The sequence below is a fragment of the Arabidopsis lyrata genome (assembly GCF_000004255.2).
Source record: "Arabidopsis lyrata subsp. lyrata unplaced genomic scaffold ARALYscaffold_4, whole genome shotgun sequence".
Classification (NCBI taxonomy): domain Eukaryota; kingdom Viridiplantae; phylum Streptophyta; class Magnoliopsida; order Brassicales; family Brassicaceae; genus Arabidopsis; species Arabidopsis lyrata.
Window position 1 is genome coordinate 3,454,400 of NW_003302552.1, and position 19,526 is coordinate 3,473,925.

General features: G+C 39.1%; 1 protein-coding gene across 1 annotated transcript; it reads left to right on the forward strand.

Moving 5' to 3' along the window:
• The first annotated feature begins 12,110 nt into the window (after window positions 1-12,110).
• On the forward strand, window positions 12,111-12,827 carry LOC9316699 (pathogenesis-related protein 5). Its single transcript, XM_021027870.1, has 2 exons — window positions 12,111-12,310; window positions 12,427-12,827. The coding sequence occupies exons 1-2, from the start codon at window positions 12,256-12,258 to the stop codon at window positions 12,825-12,827; spliced, it is 456 nt and encodes a 151-aa protein (XP_020883529.1). The 5' UTR covers window positions 12,111-12,255.
• Window positions 12,828-19,526: the final 6,699 nt, after the last annotated feature.

Genomic DNA, 19,526 nt, shown 5'->3' on the forward strand with positions numbered 1-19,526 from the left:
AGAGGGACTAAGAACAAAATTTCCTAGCGGGCAGAAGAAAGATGATGTAGTAATCGAAGTGGTGTTGGAAGAAGACAAGCCGGACCGGAAAATTCGAATTGGGGCAACTTTGACTGGCCAAATAAAAGAAGCTTTGATCGAACTCTTAAGGAAAAACAAAAAATCGTTTGCATGGTCAGCAGCAGACATGCCTGGCATAAATCCAAGTATAATTTGTCACGAGCTAAACGTAGATCCAAGGTTCAAGCCGGTGAAACAAAAAAGAAGAAAGCTTGGAGTGGAGCGAGCAAAAATAGTAAACGACGAAGTGGATAAACTTTTGAAGATAGGGTCCATAAGAGAAGTGCAATATCCGGAATGGGTGGCAAATACTGTCGTTGTCAAAAAGAAGAATGGAAAAGATAGGGTTTGCATCGATTTCACAGACCTAAATAAAGCATGTCCCAAAGATAGTTTCCCGCTCCCACATATAGATCGCCTTGTAGAGTCCACCGCTGGGAACGAGCTGTTAACATTCATGGACGCCTTCTCGGGTTATAATCAAATAATGATGAACCCCGAAGATCAAGAAAAGACGTCATTCACCACTGATAGAGGTATCTATTGTTACAAGGTAATGCCTTTTGGTTTGAAAAATGCAGGAGCAACTTACCAACGGTTGGTTAACAAAATGTTCCACAATCACCTCGGGAAGACAATGGAAGTCTACATAGATGATATGTTGGTTAAATCGTTAAAGAAAGAAGATCACGTTAAGCATTTGGAGGAATGTTTTGATATTCTCAATAAATATCAAATGAAGCTGAACCCGGCGAAGTGCACATTTGGAGTCCCATCTGGAGAATTTCTTGGCTATATCGTGACAGAAAGAGGGATTGAAGCCAATCCAAATCAAATTAACGCCTTTCTAAACATGCCGTCTCCAAGAAACTTCAAAGAAGTACAACGGTTGATGGGGCGGATTGCGGCTTTGAATCGTTTTATCTCGAGATCAATAGATAAGTCGTTACCTTTCTACCAAATTCTAAAAGGGAACAAATGATTCATTTGGGATGAGAAGTGTGAAGAAGCTTTTGGGCTGCTTAAGGCATACTTAACCACTCCACCTATCATGTCCAAACCGGAAGTGGATGAAAAACTTTATTTATACGTATCGGTTTCAAACCACGCGGTTAGTGGAGTCTTGGTTCGGGAAGACCGTGGGGAGCAGAAACCAATTTACTACGTGAGCAAGTCAATGACGGATCCAGAAACCAGATATACAATGATGGAAAAACTCGCACTCGCGGTGGTGATATCGGCTCGAAAGCTGCGCCCGTACTTTCAATCCCATCCGATTGAGGTATTAACCAACCAGCCACTCCGAACAATACTTCATAGTCCAAGTCAGTCCGGACGATTGGCGAAATGGGCGGTGGAATTAAGCGAGTACGACATAGAGTTCAAAAGCCGGATCAGTATGAAGGCTCAGGTCTTAGCAGATTTCCTGACCGAACTACCAATACCTGGAACGATAGAACAACCGGAGAACCAAACTTGGAAATTACACGTAGATGGGTCTTCAACAAAACAAGGATCCGAAGTGGGAATCAAGTTGGAGTCTCCGACGTCAGAAATTCTAGAACAATCATTCCGGTTGTTATTCAATGCCTCCAACAACGAGGCAGAATACGAAGCCCTGATTGCCGGACTTCGATTAGCACAAGGAGTTGGAGCTAAGGAAATATTGGCTTATTGCGATTCGCAATTAGTAGTTAACCAATTTAATGGAGACTATGAAGCCAAAGATTCAAGAATGGAAGCGTACCTCGAAGTGGTGAAGGATTTATCTAAAAATTTCTCGAAATTTGAATTAATCCGCATACCTCGAGGAGAGAATACAACTGCGGACGCGCTTGCAGCATTGGCATCAACATCAGATCCTGAGTTAAAGAGAGTTATTCCAGTGGAATGTATTTCGGAGCGAAGCATTCAAGACAACAAAGAAACCCTCGTCGTTACAAGGTCTCGAGCAGCGGCACGCGACCGTGGCGAACCAGAGATCGAACCGCCACCCAACAAACGGAGGAAGTCAAGAGGATCAAATATATCTAACAAGGAACCCGTTGTCTTAGCTGAAGATGTGAGTTCAGAAACAGTATTAGAAACCGAACCGTTAATCGAGGAGGATGCTCTCGAACCAAACGAACATCCCGAGCCAGAGCCACGAGTATTTCACAAGGTTGACCAAATTCCGGCTAAAGACTGGGGGGCTGACTGGAGGGAGCCAATAAAGCACTACATCATGACAGGTGAGCTCCCAAAGAATAAATGGCATGCCAGGAAAATGAAAGTCGTTAGCGCGAAATTTTGTCTGTCAAATAATGCGTTATATAGACGAGGTGTCAGTGACCCTTACCTATTATGCATTTTTGGGCCCGAAGTCGAAATCGTCATGAGCGAAGTGCATGAAGGATTATGTGGGAGTCATTCATCAGGAAGAGCTATGGCTTATAAAGTTAAAAGAATGGGGTATTTTTGGCCCACTATGATCACAGATTGTGTTAAGTTCGCCCAAAGATGCAAGCGCTGCCAACTCCATGCACCATTGATCCATCAACCGTCGGAATTATTCTCCTCCATTTCCGCCCCATACCCGTTTATGAGGTGGTCAATGGACATCATTGGACCATTACATAAATCAACTCGAGGTGTACAGTACCTTTTTGTCCTTACGGACTACTTTTCAAAATGGATTGAAGCTGAGGCATATGTTGGTATCAAAGATTCGGCGGTGAAGACCTTTATTTGGAAAAACATTATATGTCGACATGGAGTTCCATACGAAATAGTCACTGATAATGGACCACAATTCATTTCACACGAGTTTGATGCCTTTTGTGCGGACTGGGGAATCAAAGTTAGTTATTCTACTCCACGATATCCGCAAGGAAATGGTCAAGCTGAAGCCGCAAACAAGACAATATTAAGCAATCTCAAGAAACGCTTAAGTCATCTAAAGGGAGGATGGTATGAAGAACTCCAACCCGTCCTGTGGGCCTATCGTACAACCCCTAGGCGGCCTACAGGAGAAACTCCATTCTCTTTGGTTTACGGCATGGAGGCGGTAGTGCCAGCTGAACTCAATGTGCCCGGACTTCGCCGAACAGAAGCACCGTTAAATGAGGAAGAAAATTCAGCAATGCTTAATGATTCACTAGATACCATAAATGAAAGGCGTGATCAAGCTCTAATTCGGATCCAGAATTACCAGCAGGCAGCAGCCCGGTATTACAATTCTAAGGTTAAAAGTAGGCCTTTCTTCGTGGGAGATTATGTATAAAGGCGCATCTCCGAGAATATTTGAAAAGAAAGGAAAGTTGCAAATGTTTCCATAAATAAAAAGGGGCCGAAGCCCATTACGAGTTTAAAATAAGTGAAGAAGTTAAAGAACATTTATGGAAGAGGCTCAGGAACAGGCTCCTTCATCGCCGGTTTAGTCTTCGAAGTGGACGCCTTGTTCTTGGCATCCACTTCGGAACGATCCCGAACGCGTTTCCGACTGTTGCTGGCCTCCTCCTCCAAATCGTCCTCCTCTTCGCTGTCAGATGGAACGGCGCAGACAGGGACGTTCACGGGACCCGGGACTCCTTTAGCGCAGAGATACATCCGAAGCATCTTCGGGATCTCAGCGACGGAGTCGAAGTTCCGCCACTCCCATTGAAAGGGATCACTCTCCAAGGCCCGTATCTTCCTCTCCACCCGAGCAATGCGAGCCTCGAGTGTTTGCCTTTTAAGGCCCACAAGCGACGGTGCTTGTCGGCAACCTAGCATAAAGATGAATGAATAAGATGAAACCAAAAGTTTTTAAGTCAAAAACTTTAAATATTTACCTTGTCGATAAAGTCGCAAGCCTCTTTCTTCTCCTTTGAAGGAAAGTGAAAGACGGCGTGAGGAAAGAGAACGCCGGCCGGTTCAAAGCCGTCGCCGGACAAGAAGAGTGGGCTGCCGGGATCAATGGGGGCTACTTTTTCGTTTTCCATTCTCGAAATATTTCTCAAGTAAGATTCTAAAATCGTGTTTAATAAAGCTTAGAAGTAGGTAAGCCTTTATTTATAATGATTTAGGGTTTTTCTTGGAACCATAAATCCAATAATGGTAGTGTGTCCGAGTGGTTTAAACCATTTTTGGAAATCGAGAAAAGGCAGTTATTGCATTAAAAGACGAGCCGTTTTCCTTATTTATAAGAAGGGAAAGAGCAACCGTCGCATTAACTACAAAAGTTTCTAAGGCCCAAGCCCAATAAATTTATCGAGTTGACTAAACCCGAAGTGGGGAACTCGCTTTAAGCCGAGCTCAGCTCTCGCATTCTAAAGAGAAAGGTCTGATCAGCCTAAAAATCTCAAAAGCATAACCACAAGGCCACAAAAGGTTAAAAGCGGACTTTGCAAACCCGCATATAATTTTAACCAACCCCCTTGGGTCATAACCTAGAAAGGTTTAAAAGCCTCCTCAGGCAAATATCTTGTTCAAAAGAAATGATAAAGCCTCCTTAGGCCAAAGACAAGTTCGAAATTAAGTTTAAACTAAGTGGGACAATCCCCAGTTTAAAGTGGACACAGCCACTACGGATTGACCTCCACCTCGGACCCCGGCTCAGCTTGATCAGATGAAGCTCCCTTACCACCCTCCGCGGTGCAACCATCCTCCGGAGTGACCTCCGGTACCATAGGAGCTACGGGCGGGACAACGTCTTCCGTCTCACTTGAGCCTAGAAATAATAATTCCAGTCAATCAAAGGTACAAGGTAAGAAAAGGTAAGCGTCAGGAGCCAAGCGTTACCTGCCCAGTCTAAACCCGATTCACTTATAGGAGGTGATTCAGTAAAGAACTCCTCGAAGTCAAGCGGGTTGAAGGTCGAAATGGGAAGAGCTGCCAAGCGACTCCGTTTTTCAGAAAGATTAGTTGACAGCTCGGTCCTTTCTTGATCCTCGGAGAAATCTGCTTCATGGATTTGATCCAGCAGAATCAGGTTGCTTTCATGCTCCTTGATGTCTGACTCCAAGTCCGACCTAGCCTTCTCGGTTTGCATGAAGCGAATGGCCCCTTGGATCAGTTCCATCCCGCGTCCCTTAACCTCCTTTCTGGCCTTCGATGCCGACCTTGCTAACTCGGAGTCACGCAACTTGGCCAGCGCCTTGTACTTCGCGTCAAGCTCGATAAATTGGTTGTTCAGGGTATCGGCGGTTGATTCGGATTCATGAAGTCTACCCTGAACACCAGAAAGTTCATCCTGGAGTTTGTAATTCCGGTCATACTGGTCTTGCAGCTCCCCCTTTACCTGCGCCAGCTCGGATGTTAAACTGTCGACCTTGTCCTCCAGATCGTGCTTGGAGCCAGCAGAAGAATTGAGTTCAGCCTCAAGGGCTGAGAATTTCTTCTTCCACACGTCAACCTCCTTCTCCCGTCCAATGACCAACCCTTCGTAATGTTCGATCATATCGTTAAGTTCGCTATGAGCCTGGCATTATAAACCCAGGATGGCGAGTCAGCTTGAAGAATGGCAATACATAAAAAAAAAAACAACAAAAAAAAAAAAACAGAATTAACCCGAGATGAATGATAAGCGTGAAGCAAATAGCGTTCACGAATCGCAGGGCGCCATTTGTTGAAGTCTGGCAAGATCGAACCCGATCGGGTCTTGAAGCATCGGAAGACGCTACCTTCTTTCTCCATAGCTGCGAAGAAGGAAGAGTTGTAAAAATTGGAATTTTAATAGAGACAAAAAGTTTAAGTATGTGTAAGTCACCAAACCTGAAAGCGATTTGACTTGAGGGACGAGAGCAGGCTTCAACCTCGAGGAAGCATCTCGAGATTCAGAATCTCCCCTTTTAGGGATGCGCTCCGAGCAGTCTTTTCGCTGACGGGCTGGGAAGAAGAAGACATGTCAACAGGTCGGGGAGGACCCATTGGTTCAGTAGGAGGGGATGATCGAGGTGAACGGTCAGTCCGGGCCCTTGATTTCTCCCTTCGCGGAGACGAGTCATCACGGGACGACTTGTCCCTCTTCTTACGAACAAAATTCTTAAGTGGTTCGTTGCTGAAATTGTCTCGGGGAGGACGAGGAGAATCACGACGAGGAGACCGCTCTCTCCGAGGAGAACGTTCGTCGCGGCGTTCGCGACGAGGTGTTAACCTATAAGCAGCAACGGATCTGGCTCCCTCGGAGCTGTTGTCATCAACCAGCAGGGTCCTGCTGTAATCTTTTTTGTCGATGGCGGCCACAAGGAACGCCTTGTTTTCATCACAAGCCTCTGCTATCGGCTTGGAGAGTTTCTTACGCTGGGCATCGAGGGCCCGAGCTGACATTCCCTGAGTTGAGGGAGAAGGCGGAAGACGATGAAGTAGATTGGGAGGACTCATCCTGAGATTCCGGTTGGCCTCGACAAACCGGTCGAGGGTGAAAGAATTCCAAAGGGTTTCCCCTTCAAGGATTGTTTTGAAGAACTTGACAAAATCTTCAGTCGGGAGAGTTGAAGCGATGAGAGCTGCGAAATGAAATAACGAATTTGGTCAGTAAAAAATAATAATGAACAATAAAGGAATATACGACCTAGTCTCTACCAGGTTTCGCAGACCACTTCGATGGGAGTACATCGGAAAGATTCCCAATCGAAGCAGGAGTTTTCTTAATCAGAAACCAAGGATGGTGCCAGTTCTCATCCTTGTTCGGGAGGTGCGAGATGATGTTTCTATTGGCATTTGGATACGCCGAGAAGTACCCAGTTTTCTTTGATGAACTCCTTACGCTTAGGAGTTCATTCAGCTCGGGGACTCCAATGACGTAGCCAGCCTCCACCGCAACGGTTATAATCCCGAGGATGGTTCGGAGGAGATTGGGGGTTAATTGAGGTAAAGCGATCTCGAGAGCCGCCAAGAATCGAACTAGGGCTTCGGGAAGGGGGAAGGTCAATCCGCAGCCCTTGAAGTAAATTTCGTAAACACAATAGTAGCCGACACGGTGGTTCTCCGGGGATTCCGTAGGGTTGGCTATTTGCGCCTCCGCTATGATTCCAGGATAAATTTGACAGAGCCCCTTTAATCGCTCAAGGGACTGAAGAGTGTAGGTGGATTTGTAATGAGGACCGGCAATATCGTTAGGACGAGTGCATTCATCATTACTAGAGCGCCTCTCATCGTAAGAAGGAGATTCAGGTCTCTCAGAATCGGGATTCATCGGAGAAAAATGAAAAATTCAAGATCCGGCGAAGAAGGGTTTTGTGAAGAAAAGTAGAGAGAGGTTTTGATTAAAGCACAAAAGTAAAAGAAGAGAGTAATGGTGAAAAGAAGTTACCTCAAGCTAATGATGAAACCGCCTCGGAAGTTGTGTGGGAAGTGGGAAGGTTTTTTTCCCGTTTTAATAGTAATTAATCAATATACGGTCATAATGATGACAGATGTCACTCGGTTAAAAATGGCTAGTGCCGAAATTAAAGGAGTGATGAGATTTTCGGCGGGAAATCAGAAAGATTCTCGAGCGCAATCTTTGGCCACTTGAGCATTTAAAGTCCTCCGAATTGGAATAGCACTTCGAAGAACTTGGGGGGCTAATTGTTGGTGTCGGATCCCGCACCAGAAGTACGAGACCAACCAAAGATTGCCACGTGGTCAAGATAATGGCCCTTAAAAGATGAAGCCCATTGGACCCATGAGCCGAAGGAACGGTCGAAGTGGTGACAATCCGAAGTGACTGCATTGTGACATGAGTTCGATGTAGAAGACACGGGTAAGTCGGTTCAAGGATGCTTGGGCCAAAAGGCGAAGCCCATGAAGATCAGAGTCAACTCAAATTCAAACGTTGAGCATTAAAGCCGAAGATCAAAACGGACACATTTAAGAGAGAATAATTACACTTAATTAGCCACTTTAAATGTCGTTTCTCTATGTATAAATATAAAGGCCAATGGCTATGTAATGGGGATCTTCCTCTCAAGAAAGAAATACTATAGCAATTTTCGTAGCAATTTAGAAGTTTTTACCTATTCATTTTTGTCCCTCAAGAATAATCTTTCCTACTTAATAAAATACTTGAGTGTGTGAATCCGACATCCACAATCATTAACCCAAAGACAAGATCTTGCTCTCTTCGATCTTTAAGTGTCTTTGCCTCCGTGGTGAATGGTCGTAGCATTTCTAGCTCAGCTACAAGTGATCTATACTTCCCAAAGTGAGTATTGAAATCACTTTCATCTTGAGATAGACTCCCTAGAGCCTTCTTGATCTCATAGACCCGAGTCAAGTTTGATTCATTTCCGAACACATTCATAAGAGTATCCCATAGCTCTTTAGATGTTTCGCAATATGAGTATCCTTCTAAGATTGAAGCCTCAAGTGAGCAATGTAAAGCACTTAGGACGTTCAAATCATCTTGTTTCCAAGTGTCTTTATCCAAGTTCTCATCAATTGCTTTCAACTCTTCAAAGGTAACCTCTATGTGTTTCGTGAGCTTTCTTCCCCCTAACACATTCGTTGTGGTTCTCTTCCACAAAAGATAATTTTTACCATTCAACACCACTGGAAATTTCAGCTCCTTGTACTTCTCACTCGTCTTGTGAGCCGTAAGAGACATTTTAACCCTCTAAGCTTAGAAATTTCAACCAAAGATGTGACCTTTTCCCGATCAAAACCCAAAACCAGAAGCTACAACCTATGTCACGTCCCTCAACCAGAAGATTCCCAACCTAATCAAGATAAAGTTCGCACCTTTAACTGAAGAACCAACAGAAACAACACAGATTGCTTCGCCGGAACACCCAACGTGACGCGAGCTCTTCTTTGTCGAGACTTATTTGAGTAGCGTACACCAGAGTCTTAAAGCTTCCGCCTTTAGACCTTCACTGTCACCTAAAAGCTTCCCACAGATTGAATCTTCGATTTAGACAAGAAAACTAACCCAGAAGATATGAACGCGCTTCCGCACAAAAGTATAGAACACAACCGAGAGAAAAGAGAAGAAGATTAAAGAAGAAGATTAAAGAGTAAAGATTTAAGTTTTAAGAACCCGCTCTGATACCATGATAATATTTGAAGATTAAGTTGGAAGAATAGGAAGAACCATGATGAGAGAAAGAAGATGTATTAGATTGATAAGAGTTAGGGTTACAAATGGAGGCACACTTTAGTACATATAGAGAACAAACTCTAGGTCTAAGGGGGTGTGTACAAAGACAATCATACCCTCTCTTAGCCTTGTAACCCGAGTAACCCAAGTAACCTGTAACCCGAGTAACCCAAGTAACCTGTAACCCGAGTAACCCAAGTAACCTACATTTAACCCTTAACTATGACTTAGTTAGTGTTAAATGTCTTCTTGATTAACAACACATCCTTGAAAAATATTCTCCAACTTGTAGGGATAATACTCTTTTTCCCTAAGCTTGGTTTTGTCCCACGTGGTTTTCCAAGCTTAGGTTTTTAATGAGGTTATTCATACAAGTGCCAAGTTTATACACAATTGGGCATTGTAATATAAACTTGAGGGGGAGTGTTAATCAAGAAGACATTTAACACTAACTAAGTCATAGTTAAGAGTTAAATGTAGGTTACTTGGGTTACTCGGGTTACATGTTACTTGGGTTACTCGGGTTACAAGGCTGAATGAGGGTGCTGTTGGTCTTTGTGCACAACCCATCTCAGACCTAGATTATGTTCTCTATATAAACGTGTGTGCCTCCTCATTGTGTTTGACACATCTTTTTTTTCATCAATACATTTCTGCTTCTCTCCAATCTTAAATCATGGTTTCATCAATCTTTCCTACTTAAATATTAACATTTGATTCCAAGTATCATTTGCATTTTCTTGAATTAACCAGAACTTAAAGATAAAGCTTCCTCCCAAAGTATGCAAATGGTGAAATATGTGCCTTAGCTAAGGTTTCTTCCAGGGGTGAATTACCTGACATCATAGCTCCATTTAAGGCCTGTTCCACTAATCTCTCTTGCCACTTGTTTCCGCTGCTAACAATGATTGGAGCATTTTGGATCGCTAAATAACTCTGTGTCCACGAAAACATCCATCTTTGAGTCTTTTTTAAGCCTTTATGCTGATGACACTGTTGTTTTTTGGAGATCTCGTCTCCAATTTTGTATTTACTAAAGATAAAATATTGTGAAACACCTTTTGATTCTCGTCGTTGAAGATACCGAGTCTCACGCCCACTTGCAACAACTGACCTAGGCTTCGAATGGGAGACGGAGAAAAAGCAGTTCTTCTGCATATGTGGGTGAAGCGTTTTTATTTTGCTATTCAAGCAATTTGAATAAACTGTACGTTTGGTTCAATTAAAATAATAAAATAATAGCAATCAAGTTGCAGACCAAAATTCATGAAGTTTTTTCTTGATCCGCTTACTACAGTAGAACCACCACAATTATGATGGATTTGTGGTGCATCCTCTTTTGTTATTAATTATTTATTATTATTTTTTTGAAACAAATCCAAAAACTTTGAAAATATTGAGTTACATAATTTTTAATAACAACACAATGAATAATAAAGGAAAAAAAGATAGTGATTAGAAAATTTTGTCTTACAATAATTAATGAGACATAAGATAGTGATTTTACTTTATAAAATTATACAAACTAAAAATGTTATCTGGGCGAAAAAACCTGGAACCAAAGCGAACTGACCCTAAATATTTCAAATCGAACCGAACCTAGAAACGAAATACCCAAACAAATCTTAAATTTAAATTTATATATTTGAACAACCATAACAAAACCGATCTGAACCAAACTACGAATTGAATAGATACCCAATATATAATTATATATCCAAAATGTTAATTATATATAGATTTGATATAACCCAATTATTTGAAATTACAATTATAAACTCGAAACAAAGTCTATAAATATTTTTACATAGAAATTTGAAACAATTACATGTTTTTAAAAAAAAAAAAAAAACAATACAATAATTTTATTTTAATATAATTTATCATGGTATGTATAATATTTAATTTAAAATTAATATTTTTATAATAGAAATATTTCACTCGCATCGTATGATCCATTTTCACCATTCAACGCATATTAAAAGCGTTCGAACCGCTAGATCCGCTTTTGTACCGCTAGATCTGCTTGATCCGCTTTTGTTCTGCTTGATACGCTTCATCCGCTTGATCCGCTCCGCCCGATACGCTTTCTCCATTCGGAGCCCTAGTCTTGCGCCTCTCATATTTTCATGATTTTCCAAAAGAAAAAACACAACATCTCTCCCTCTCCTTTCTTCTTAAAATTGTAAGTGTCTCAAGAGTATAACATAGAGAAATTATTTTCAAAATTTCGTCGCTTAACAATTAAAATTGCCACCATTTATTATTTTTAATGTTCACATTGGTTCTTACCACTACAAATTAATTACCACATTTTTACCGGTTGAATTCATATGTTTTATATAGTATTGTTGTAAACAAAATTTCAAAAACAAAATAATTTTAGAAGATTATCCAGTTATCCATTTTTTATTTATATATTTTAAATATAAAATTCCCAATAAAATAAAAAAATTAAAATGATAGAAAATAATTAAGACATTATAGTTTAGTACTAAATCCACACAACGCGTGGGGTCGATTTCTGGTATAGAAGAAAGCCACGCACATCATCCATTTGGGAGCATTTTGCAAAGTAAATGTTGCTACCGTCATTTTTTTGCCAATTTATCTATTGTTGATTTTCTACACACTAAGCCAATGTTATTAGTTTGTGATTTAAATACTGTTTTGATTACTTTAGTAAAATCATAGAAAGTAAATAAATGGTAGACTCTAAACGAGTAATAGAGAGTTTTCTATAATCTTATTAATTAGTTTTTCCATAATCTTGTAAAGTTTTTCAAACAATCTCTCTATTTTGTTAATAATTTTCATGACTTTATTTTCTAAATAAAAATGTATAAAATCATAAACCAATAACATAATAATTTAATTCATTAACAATCGTAAATTCTTTTGATTTAGTTGAATAACACAAAAAGTTTATTGACTTTACACAATTTTGAATCCAATAATTTATGAAGATTTTAGAAAACTTTTTACAAATCAAAAACTAATAACACTAGACTTTAATAGAATTTTATAAAATCTTGAATGTGTCACATTGTCATTTATGGTAAGTAGTATCCAAAATAATAAGCTTAAATAGAGGATCCTCACCATCAACTTCCACTCATCATCACAACTTCAACTTTTCAATACTCAGATTAACAATGACGATTTTCTCCACATTACATCTTCTCTTCTTCTCCTTCATCATAGCCACATGTATACATAAAACATTTCCAACATTTTCTGATTACTACTTTGATTTAATAATTTATCTCATATAAGATTTTTGTTTTCTATCTAATAATTTATTTTGAATTGTATATTCTTTCAAGGTACAATTTCCATTGTCTCCGGCACCGTCTTCACTTTATCGAACCGCTGCAGCTTCACCGTCTGGCCCGGAATCCTAACCGCAAAATCAAGACTAATCGGCGACGGCGGATTTGCCTTACCTTCAGGATCTTCTGTTAACTTAACCGTTTCTCCAGGTTGGTCCGGTCGATTCTGGGGTCGAACGGGTTGCAACTTCGACGCCTCGGGTTCCGAAAAATGCACCACCGGAGACTGCGGCGGCAAGTTAAAATGCGCCGGCGCAGAAGGAGCTCCACCAACCACACTAGCCGAATTCAGAATCGGCTCCTCCGGAAAGGAATACGCCGTACAAGATTCCTACGACGTGAGCCTCGTCGACGGTTACAACGTTCAGATGAAAATCAATCCACAAGGTGGCTAAGGCAATCGTAAAACCGCGGGATGTGTTTCGGACGTGAACGCTATTTGTCCGAACGAGCTACACGTTACGGACTCGAAGGGTGTTGTGGCATGTAAGAGTGCTTGTGAGGCTTATCAACAATCGTGAAACCCTCATTAAATGTAAAATATGATACAGAGAAAGCTTAAATACTAAGAGAGATAACCTACTATAAACATGATAGATAACCAAAGATAACCGCACTATATTCAACACTAAACAGGAGAGATATAATCTCTAATACGCCCCCGCAAGATGGAAGTATGACATCTTGGATTTGAAAATTTATGTGCTCAAAAAGACTTTTATGAGAAAGCAACAGTCTCATTTTCTTCCATGTAGAAAGACTTGACACCTTCATAAACTGGATTATAGAGAAATGAATCACATGTCGTCCTCTTCTTCAATAGCCATGAGAACTTGAGAGATCTTATTTGCCGTGAGTGGCTTGAATCCAAGATGAGCTTGATAAAACTGTTAAGTATCACAAGTGAAGAATACTGCTCAAAGAACCTTGAAGTCTCCATGAGTTTGTAGCCAAGTAACATCACAAACCAGCCATAGGAGTAGCAAGCCGTAGACAAGTAAAGGGCATCGTCACTTTTAACCCAAACATTCTCTTACCAAAACCATGTCCACAAAATAATTCTGCTACTAAAATCTTGAGGATGATGATTTTATAGAGGCCATAGCAATGATCCAAAGAGGAACCAATTGTTCTTAATTTCATAGTACCACCAGAATGTGATCCGAAATTGTAAACAATGGAGTCGGCTTGTCCGTTCTGTGAATCCCACTTACATAAGAAAGCTTGTCGTGAACAAATGATGATTGTAGAAAGAATTGCAGAGTCTGTACATCAATCACAATGGCATGGAAACAAAACCAGCTATAGGAGGAGCTATCACTTGCAATCCTCCAAAGTTCAGCAAAAACATGACAACAATGTCATAATCCATGGCGATTAGAAGTAGAAAGTCATAGCAAACTTCAAGAATGGTTGGTAATGTTGAGACCATTTCCAATGAAGAAGCTTTCTCGCTAACACGGCAAAACACAAGAAGATCAACCACAGATGCAGCTAGGTCGAAGCATCATGTATCAATCATCAATATAATAGTTCTGCCTAAACCGTTCTAACTGAAGCTCAACATCATCACCAACGAAGACAATTCCAGAATCTACAAATATCATTCCAGAAGCTAAATTCATACTGAGAAATGGCAGTATCCATGAACATATAACATCAAACATGAACCAGAGTATGAATGACTTTCCGGTGGTCACGTAAGAGATCCAAAAATGTAACCATTTAGCAGAATCATGAGCTGGAATGAGCATCAGCTGAGAAGATATCACCATTATACCAAATCTCAAACGCAGATCGACTGAAACTGATGAAATCAAGCTCAATCTAGAAGCTGAGATAGTCAAATCGAATAAGAGAAACTGAAATTGAGCAATTGAAGCTCAAATCGAGATATACGAAGCTCGCTTTTGACGAAACAGAGCTCGATTCGAAGACAAACACGATCAATATTGATGAATCAATCGTATGATAAAAGATCAATCTGATCCAGAAAAAATAGTCGAATGTGACAATGCGATCAACTTGATCGGAATGTAGACGAAGCAATGAAAACGATATAACAGAATCACGATCGATTTTGATGAAACGATCGGAAGAAAACAGATCAAGATCGAAGATTAATGATCAAGATCGATGATAACACGATCAATTATGATCGGAAAGAAGATGAACACGATCAACTTTGATCGGAAACAGAAATTGATTAAAGAAAAAAAAAAAATAACAACCGGAATCGAAACAAGATTAAGATTTCGCCGGTGAAGAAACAGATCGAAGAACAAAAAAAAACGAAGAAACAGATCGGAGAAGACGATGGATTGATCGGAAAAATCAATTAGTCGGAGATATAAACCGATCAAGCGATAAGAAATCAAACGGAGGACCAAAATCTCAAAGAAAATCGAGTGACGAATTGAAAAAGAACAACAATGAAATCAGAGAATCGAATTAAGCGGAAGAAGTGAATGAAGGTTGGGGAATTTGCTCTGATACCATTTCAGATCTAACAAACTTTACTTTTCAATTATGATTTTACTTCATTCAATCGTAAAAGATGTACAAAGAAAACCTTAAATACTAAGACTCTTAACCAAAGTTGATAACCAAGCTATACATAAATTACTAAACCAACTAAACCAATCTAGTGATATCTAATACTAACGCGATCAACTCTGAACCAGAAGAAATAGTCGATTGCGACTATGATAAACGCGATCAACTTGATCGGAATGAAAACGAAGAACAATGAATACGATATAACAGAATCACGATCGATTGTGATGAAATGATCGGAAGAAAAAACAGATAAGATCGATGATTGATGATCAAGATCGATGATAACAAGACCAATGATTATCAGAATGAAGATGAACACGATCAGCTTTGATCGGAAACAAAGATAGATGAAAGAAAATAAAATAACAACCGGAATCGAAACAAGATTTCGCCGGTGAAGAAACACGAAATCGAACACGATCAACGCGATCGGAATGTAACACGATCGGAAAAGCAAGAAAACGAAGAAGAAAGTAGAAAATCTCCGATGAAAATGTCGAGAATGAATCGGAGAAAAAGATGATGATAGATGCAAGAGGTATGAACAAAGAATGAAAGATGATTTGAGCTTGCGGAAGAAGAATGAAGTTTGACGAAGCAAAGCTTGAAGAAGAAAAAAATTGCTCTGATACCATATCAACAATCGTGAAACCCTCATTAAATGTAAAATATGATACAGAGAAAGCTTAAATACTAAGAGAGATAACCTACTATAAACATGATAGATAACCAAAGATAACCGCACTATATTCAACACTAAACAGGAGAGATATAATCTCTAATAAGGCTTTTAACAAACCGGAGTATTGTTGCACCGGCGCTTTCAATAGACCGGAGACTTGTCCGCCGAAGAAATACTCGAAGATATTCAAAGGAGCTTGTCCCACTGCGAATAGCTATGTATACAATTATGCTTCGAGTAGATTTACTTGTAATAATATGCCAATTACGTTATCAGTTTCTGTTCTTAGGCATAATAGCCTTCCTTATTCTTTTATCAATGAATAAAGAATAAATCAGTTTTTAACATAGTTTTATGTTTTTTCCTTTACAAAAAAACTTAATTAATGCCATGTTTTTATAACAAATAATACACATAGCCATTATATTATCAACGAGGTAGACAAATTTAATCAGTGTTTCTAAAATAAGATGAAGGTAACTTATTGTTTTTTTTTTTTTTTTTTAACGGCAAATCAATTATATTATATCATAAAAATGTTACGTCATACATGATACATGAACCATTAAAATACAACCATTGAATAAAATAAAGGAAATTGAACACAATTTCGATGAAGAAGTGGAAGTAACCCTGCTTTCCAAACGAAAGCCTTATAGGCAACAGATGACATCTGTTAAGTCCCCTCTTCATATACTCGTAAAAGGCTAACATCTTGTAGATGAAATTCCCAAATGCTTTCCGCATCACTTTGAATAAACGAACACACTGATATATTGCTTGAAATGGTTCTGAATCATGTCTTTTATAACGCCTTATCCATCGTTGTCGGTTAGTGACCATGATTTGCTCTTCCATAAAACCTGAGTAATCCAATTGAGGGATAATATGGACATCACCATCATCGGACAGTATCCATGACCAGAGGATGTTATCGTGAATGCCACTTCCTTCAATCAGGAGGATTTGTCTATTAATTCCCGGATCAAATACCCAAATGACTTCTCCAAACCATAGATTAGGAGAAACTTCATCGGTTGACAACCGGAGATGACGACGGTGATAAGGATCACCGGAAACAAACTTCTTCCGAAAGAAGAGAAAAATAAAGCAATATTGAATAGAAAACTTCATAGCTTATTGTTTTTTGTTTTATAAAGCTTATTACATATCAAATTATATTTGAGTAAATCGTTTTTTTTCTAAATTTCTTTCATAGCAAATTTTAAACCAAATCAATAATAATTTCATCTCTAATTGTCTAATGTATATCTATGCATGCGGGTAAATAAATCTTCAATATGTTTACTTTAAGAATAAAAGATATGGTAATTGAAGTACAAAATCTTGTTTTTTTTTGCTTTGCTGTCAACAATTTACCATTAAATCAAAGATTTCATCAATTTATGAAATGTTCTTTTTTGATGACACTTTATCTACTACCAAACACAAAATGATCATCTATACTATCAAAATGATCCTAGTAAGAATAATTTTGGAGTCAGACATGTATTAGGACTATTCTTTAGTTAGCCTAAACTTAAATGGCCACTTTAACATAAAGTAAAAATCTCTGCATCTATTTTATCAAAGACAAGTTTTCGAATTTGCTTTGAGAGAAGAAATCCCAAGTTCAGATCTTGATCTAAAAATCTTTCAATTGTAAAGCTTATGTTGATTTAGTGGTTTATCAAATGATGTATTATATATAACATATCAATAAATCGAATGCTGGAAAAAAAAAAGAACAATAAATCGAATAGGGGATGAAGAAAATATCACGACAAACTCATTATTTCCCACATCCTAATTTTATCACTAAAGTGGTAAAAACAACCTGAACCTTATGGGTCCCGAGTGCTGTTTAGTCTAGGTTTTGGTCTGAGATCCTGGTAAAAAAAAAAAGGAAAAAAAAAGTTTTTTTTTTTTTATCAACAGCTTTTAATTAAAATTCAAAAGAACCCTGGGGACTGTTGTTTACATAAGTGATATGATGCGGTTCGGTACGAACATTTCGTGCCAAATTATCCGCTTTTACATTTGCATTACGAAAAATTAAAGATAAAGAGAAGCTTGAAAATTTCTCCTTGTCGCTCTTGATTTATTCCAAATATGCTGAAAAAGCCGGCCATTCGGTTGGGGAAGACACCATCTTCACCAGATCTGAACAGTCTGTATAAAAAGCTACATCTTGGTTGTCGGCTCCAATCATACACTTCATCGCCCAGAGAAGAGCTTCCACTTCGGTATGTAAAGCTGAGAGACTTCTTCGGATATTGGCTGCTCCCATAGTTGGCGCCTCTCCATGTGATGATGTGCAGAACCACCCCGTTCCTGAAAATTTATCAGTCTCTTTCCATGATCCATCCACGAAACAACGATATCCGGAATATATAGTATCATGTGAAATATCTCTCTCTCGAACTCGTGTTTCGCAGTTTGAAGGACCACGATTTTCATTAATAAGCTCGAATTGGGCTAGTTGCCAAGATTGCGCCTCTTTTTCCGCTAAACATAAAACCTCCAGTGGGTCTTTATCCACATTTTCAAAGATCTTTTCGTTTCGAACTTCCCAAATATACCAAATTATCCATGGAAATGAAGATGAATCCACCTCTGAAGGAATTCTCCAAAAAAGGTGATCCAAATTCGCATAAATTGAAGTCGTTGGGAAGATTTCTGGGGCCGTAGGAATATGAGATAATGCCCAAATTTGTCTCGCTGGATGACACTCAAACGTGTATGATTAATTGATTCCTCTATCGCACCACATCTGCCACATCCTGTATCACAATTTATACCTCTTTCCGCAGATTTTCTGTAAACGGTACACAACCCGATAGAATTTGCCACATAAAATGACGTAACTTAGGCGGACACTGCATCTTCCAAGTATGTGCTTTTAGAGATTTAAAATTTGGGCCAATAAACGATAAATTGGCTTCTAAATCCTCTAGCCGCGCCGTATGATAACCAAATTTAACTGTATATTTTCCGGATTTTGTGAAATGCCAACCAAGGGAATCCTCCTTAGTTGGCGCACCCAAAGGTAGGGCACTAATCAGCACGACATCAGCACGACATTTTCCGGAAAAAAAAGTTATTTTTAAAACTTTTAGTTTTTAGTTTCTGTATTAAAGAAAAAAAAACGAAACAATGTTAAAACTTATAAGACTAATGTAAAAAGAATAAAAAAAATAGGGAATCTTGCGAGATGTATCACTTTTTGACGATTCCCTTCGAAATCTACCACAATTGGAAAAAGTTTTCTGTTTCTACCACTTTTTTTGCCATGTGATAATTTGTTGACGAGTTTGCCCTTGATGGCGATGGACTGATTTGTCAGAAAAAAGGACAGCTGCATTAATTGTACTCGGGGACAATTTTTGTTACATTCAGGGACAAATTTTATTACACTTAGAGACAAGTTTTTCCCCAAAACTAGTAAAGTAAAAATAATTTTAAAACAAGATTTAGTCATAGACATGGACTTAAACGCATCTTTCGATAATAATTTCAGAAGAAAGAAAAACAAAAACTGGGGACAACGAGAATCGAAAGAGATAAACAATGATTTTTAGAAAATCAAATGACTAAATCGGAGGATAAATAAGTAGGAACAAGATCTGGATCTTGATGAATAATGGAGAAGACTGGATCTTGCAACTTCGATATTGCCGGAGACGATCGAGAGGATTACAATCGCCGGGAACTGTTATAATGATATGACGTGATAGAGAACAAAGACATATTGTTTGACTTTAAAGGATAAATATGAGCAATCTTCGGCCAGGGTATTATAGTCTTCTTATGTGGACCTTATGGCATAGGAGAAAAGATTATAACGAACATG

What these genes read in the sequence shown, in the direction of transcription:
- LOC9316699 (XM_021027870.1), top strand. Translation starts at nt 12,256, where the DNA reads ATGACGATTTTCTCCACATTACATCTTCTCTTCTTCTCCTTCATCATA. An exon ending in CTCCTTCATCATAGCCACAT is followed by an intron (nt 12,311 to 12,426) that starts GTATACATAAAA and finishes TATTCTTTCAAG; the next exon opens with GTACAATTTCCATTGTCTCC.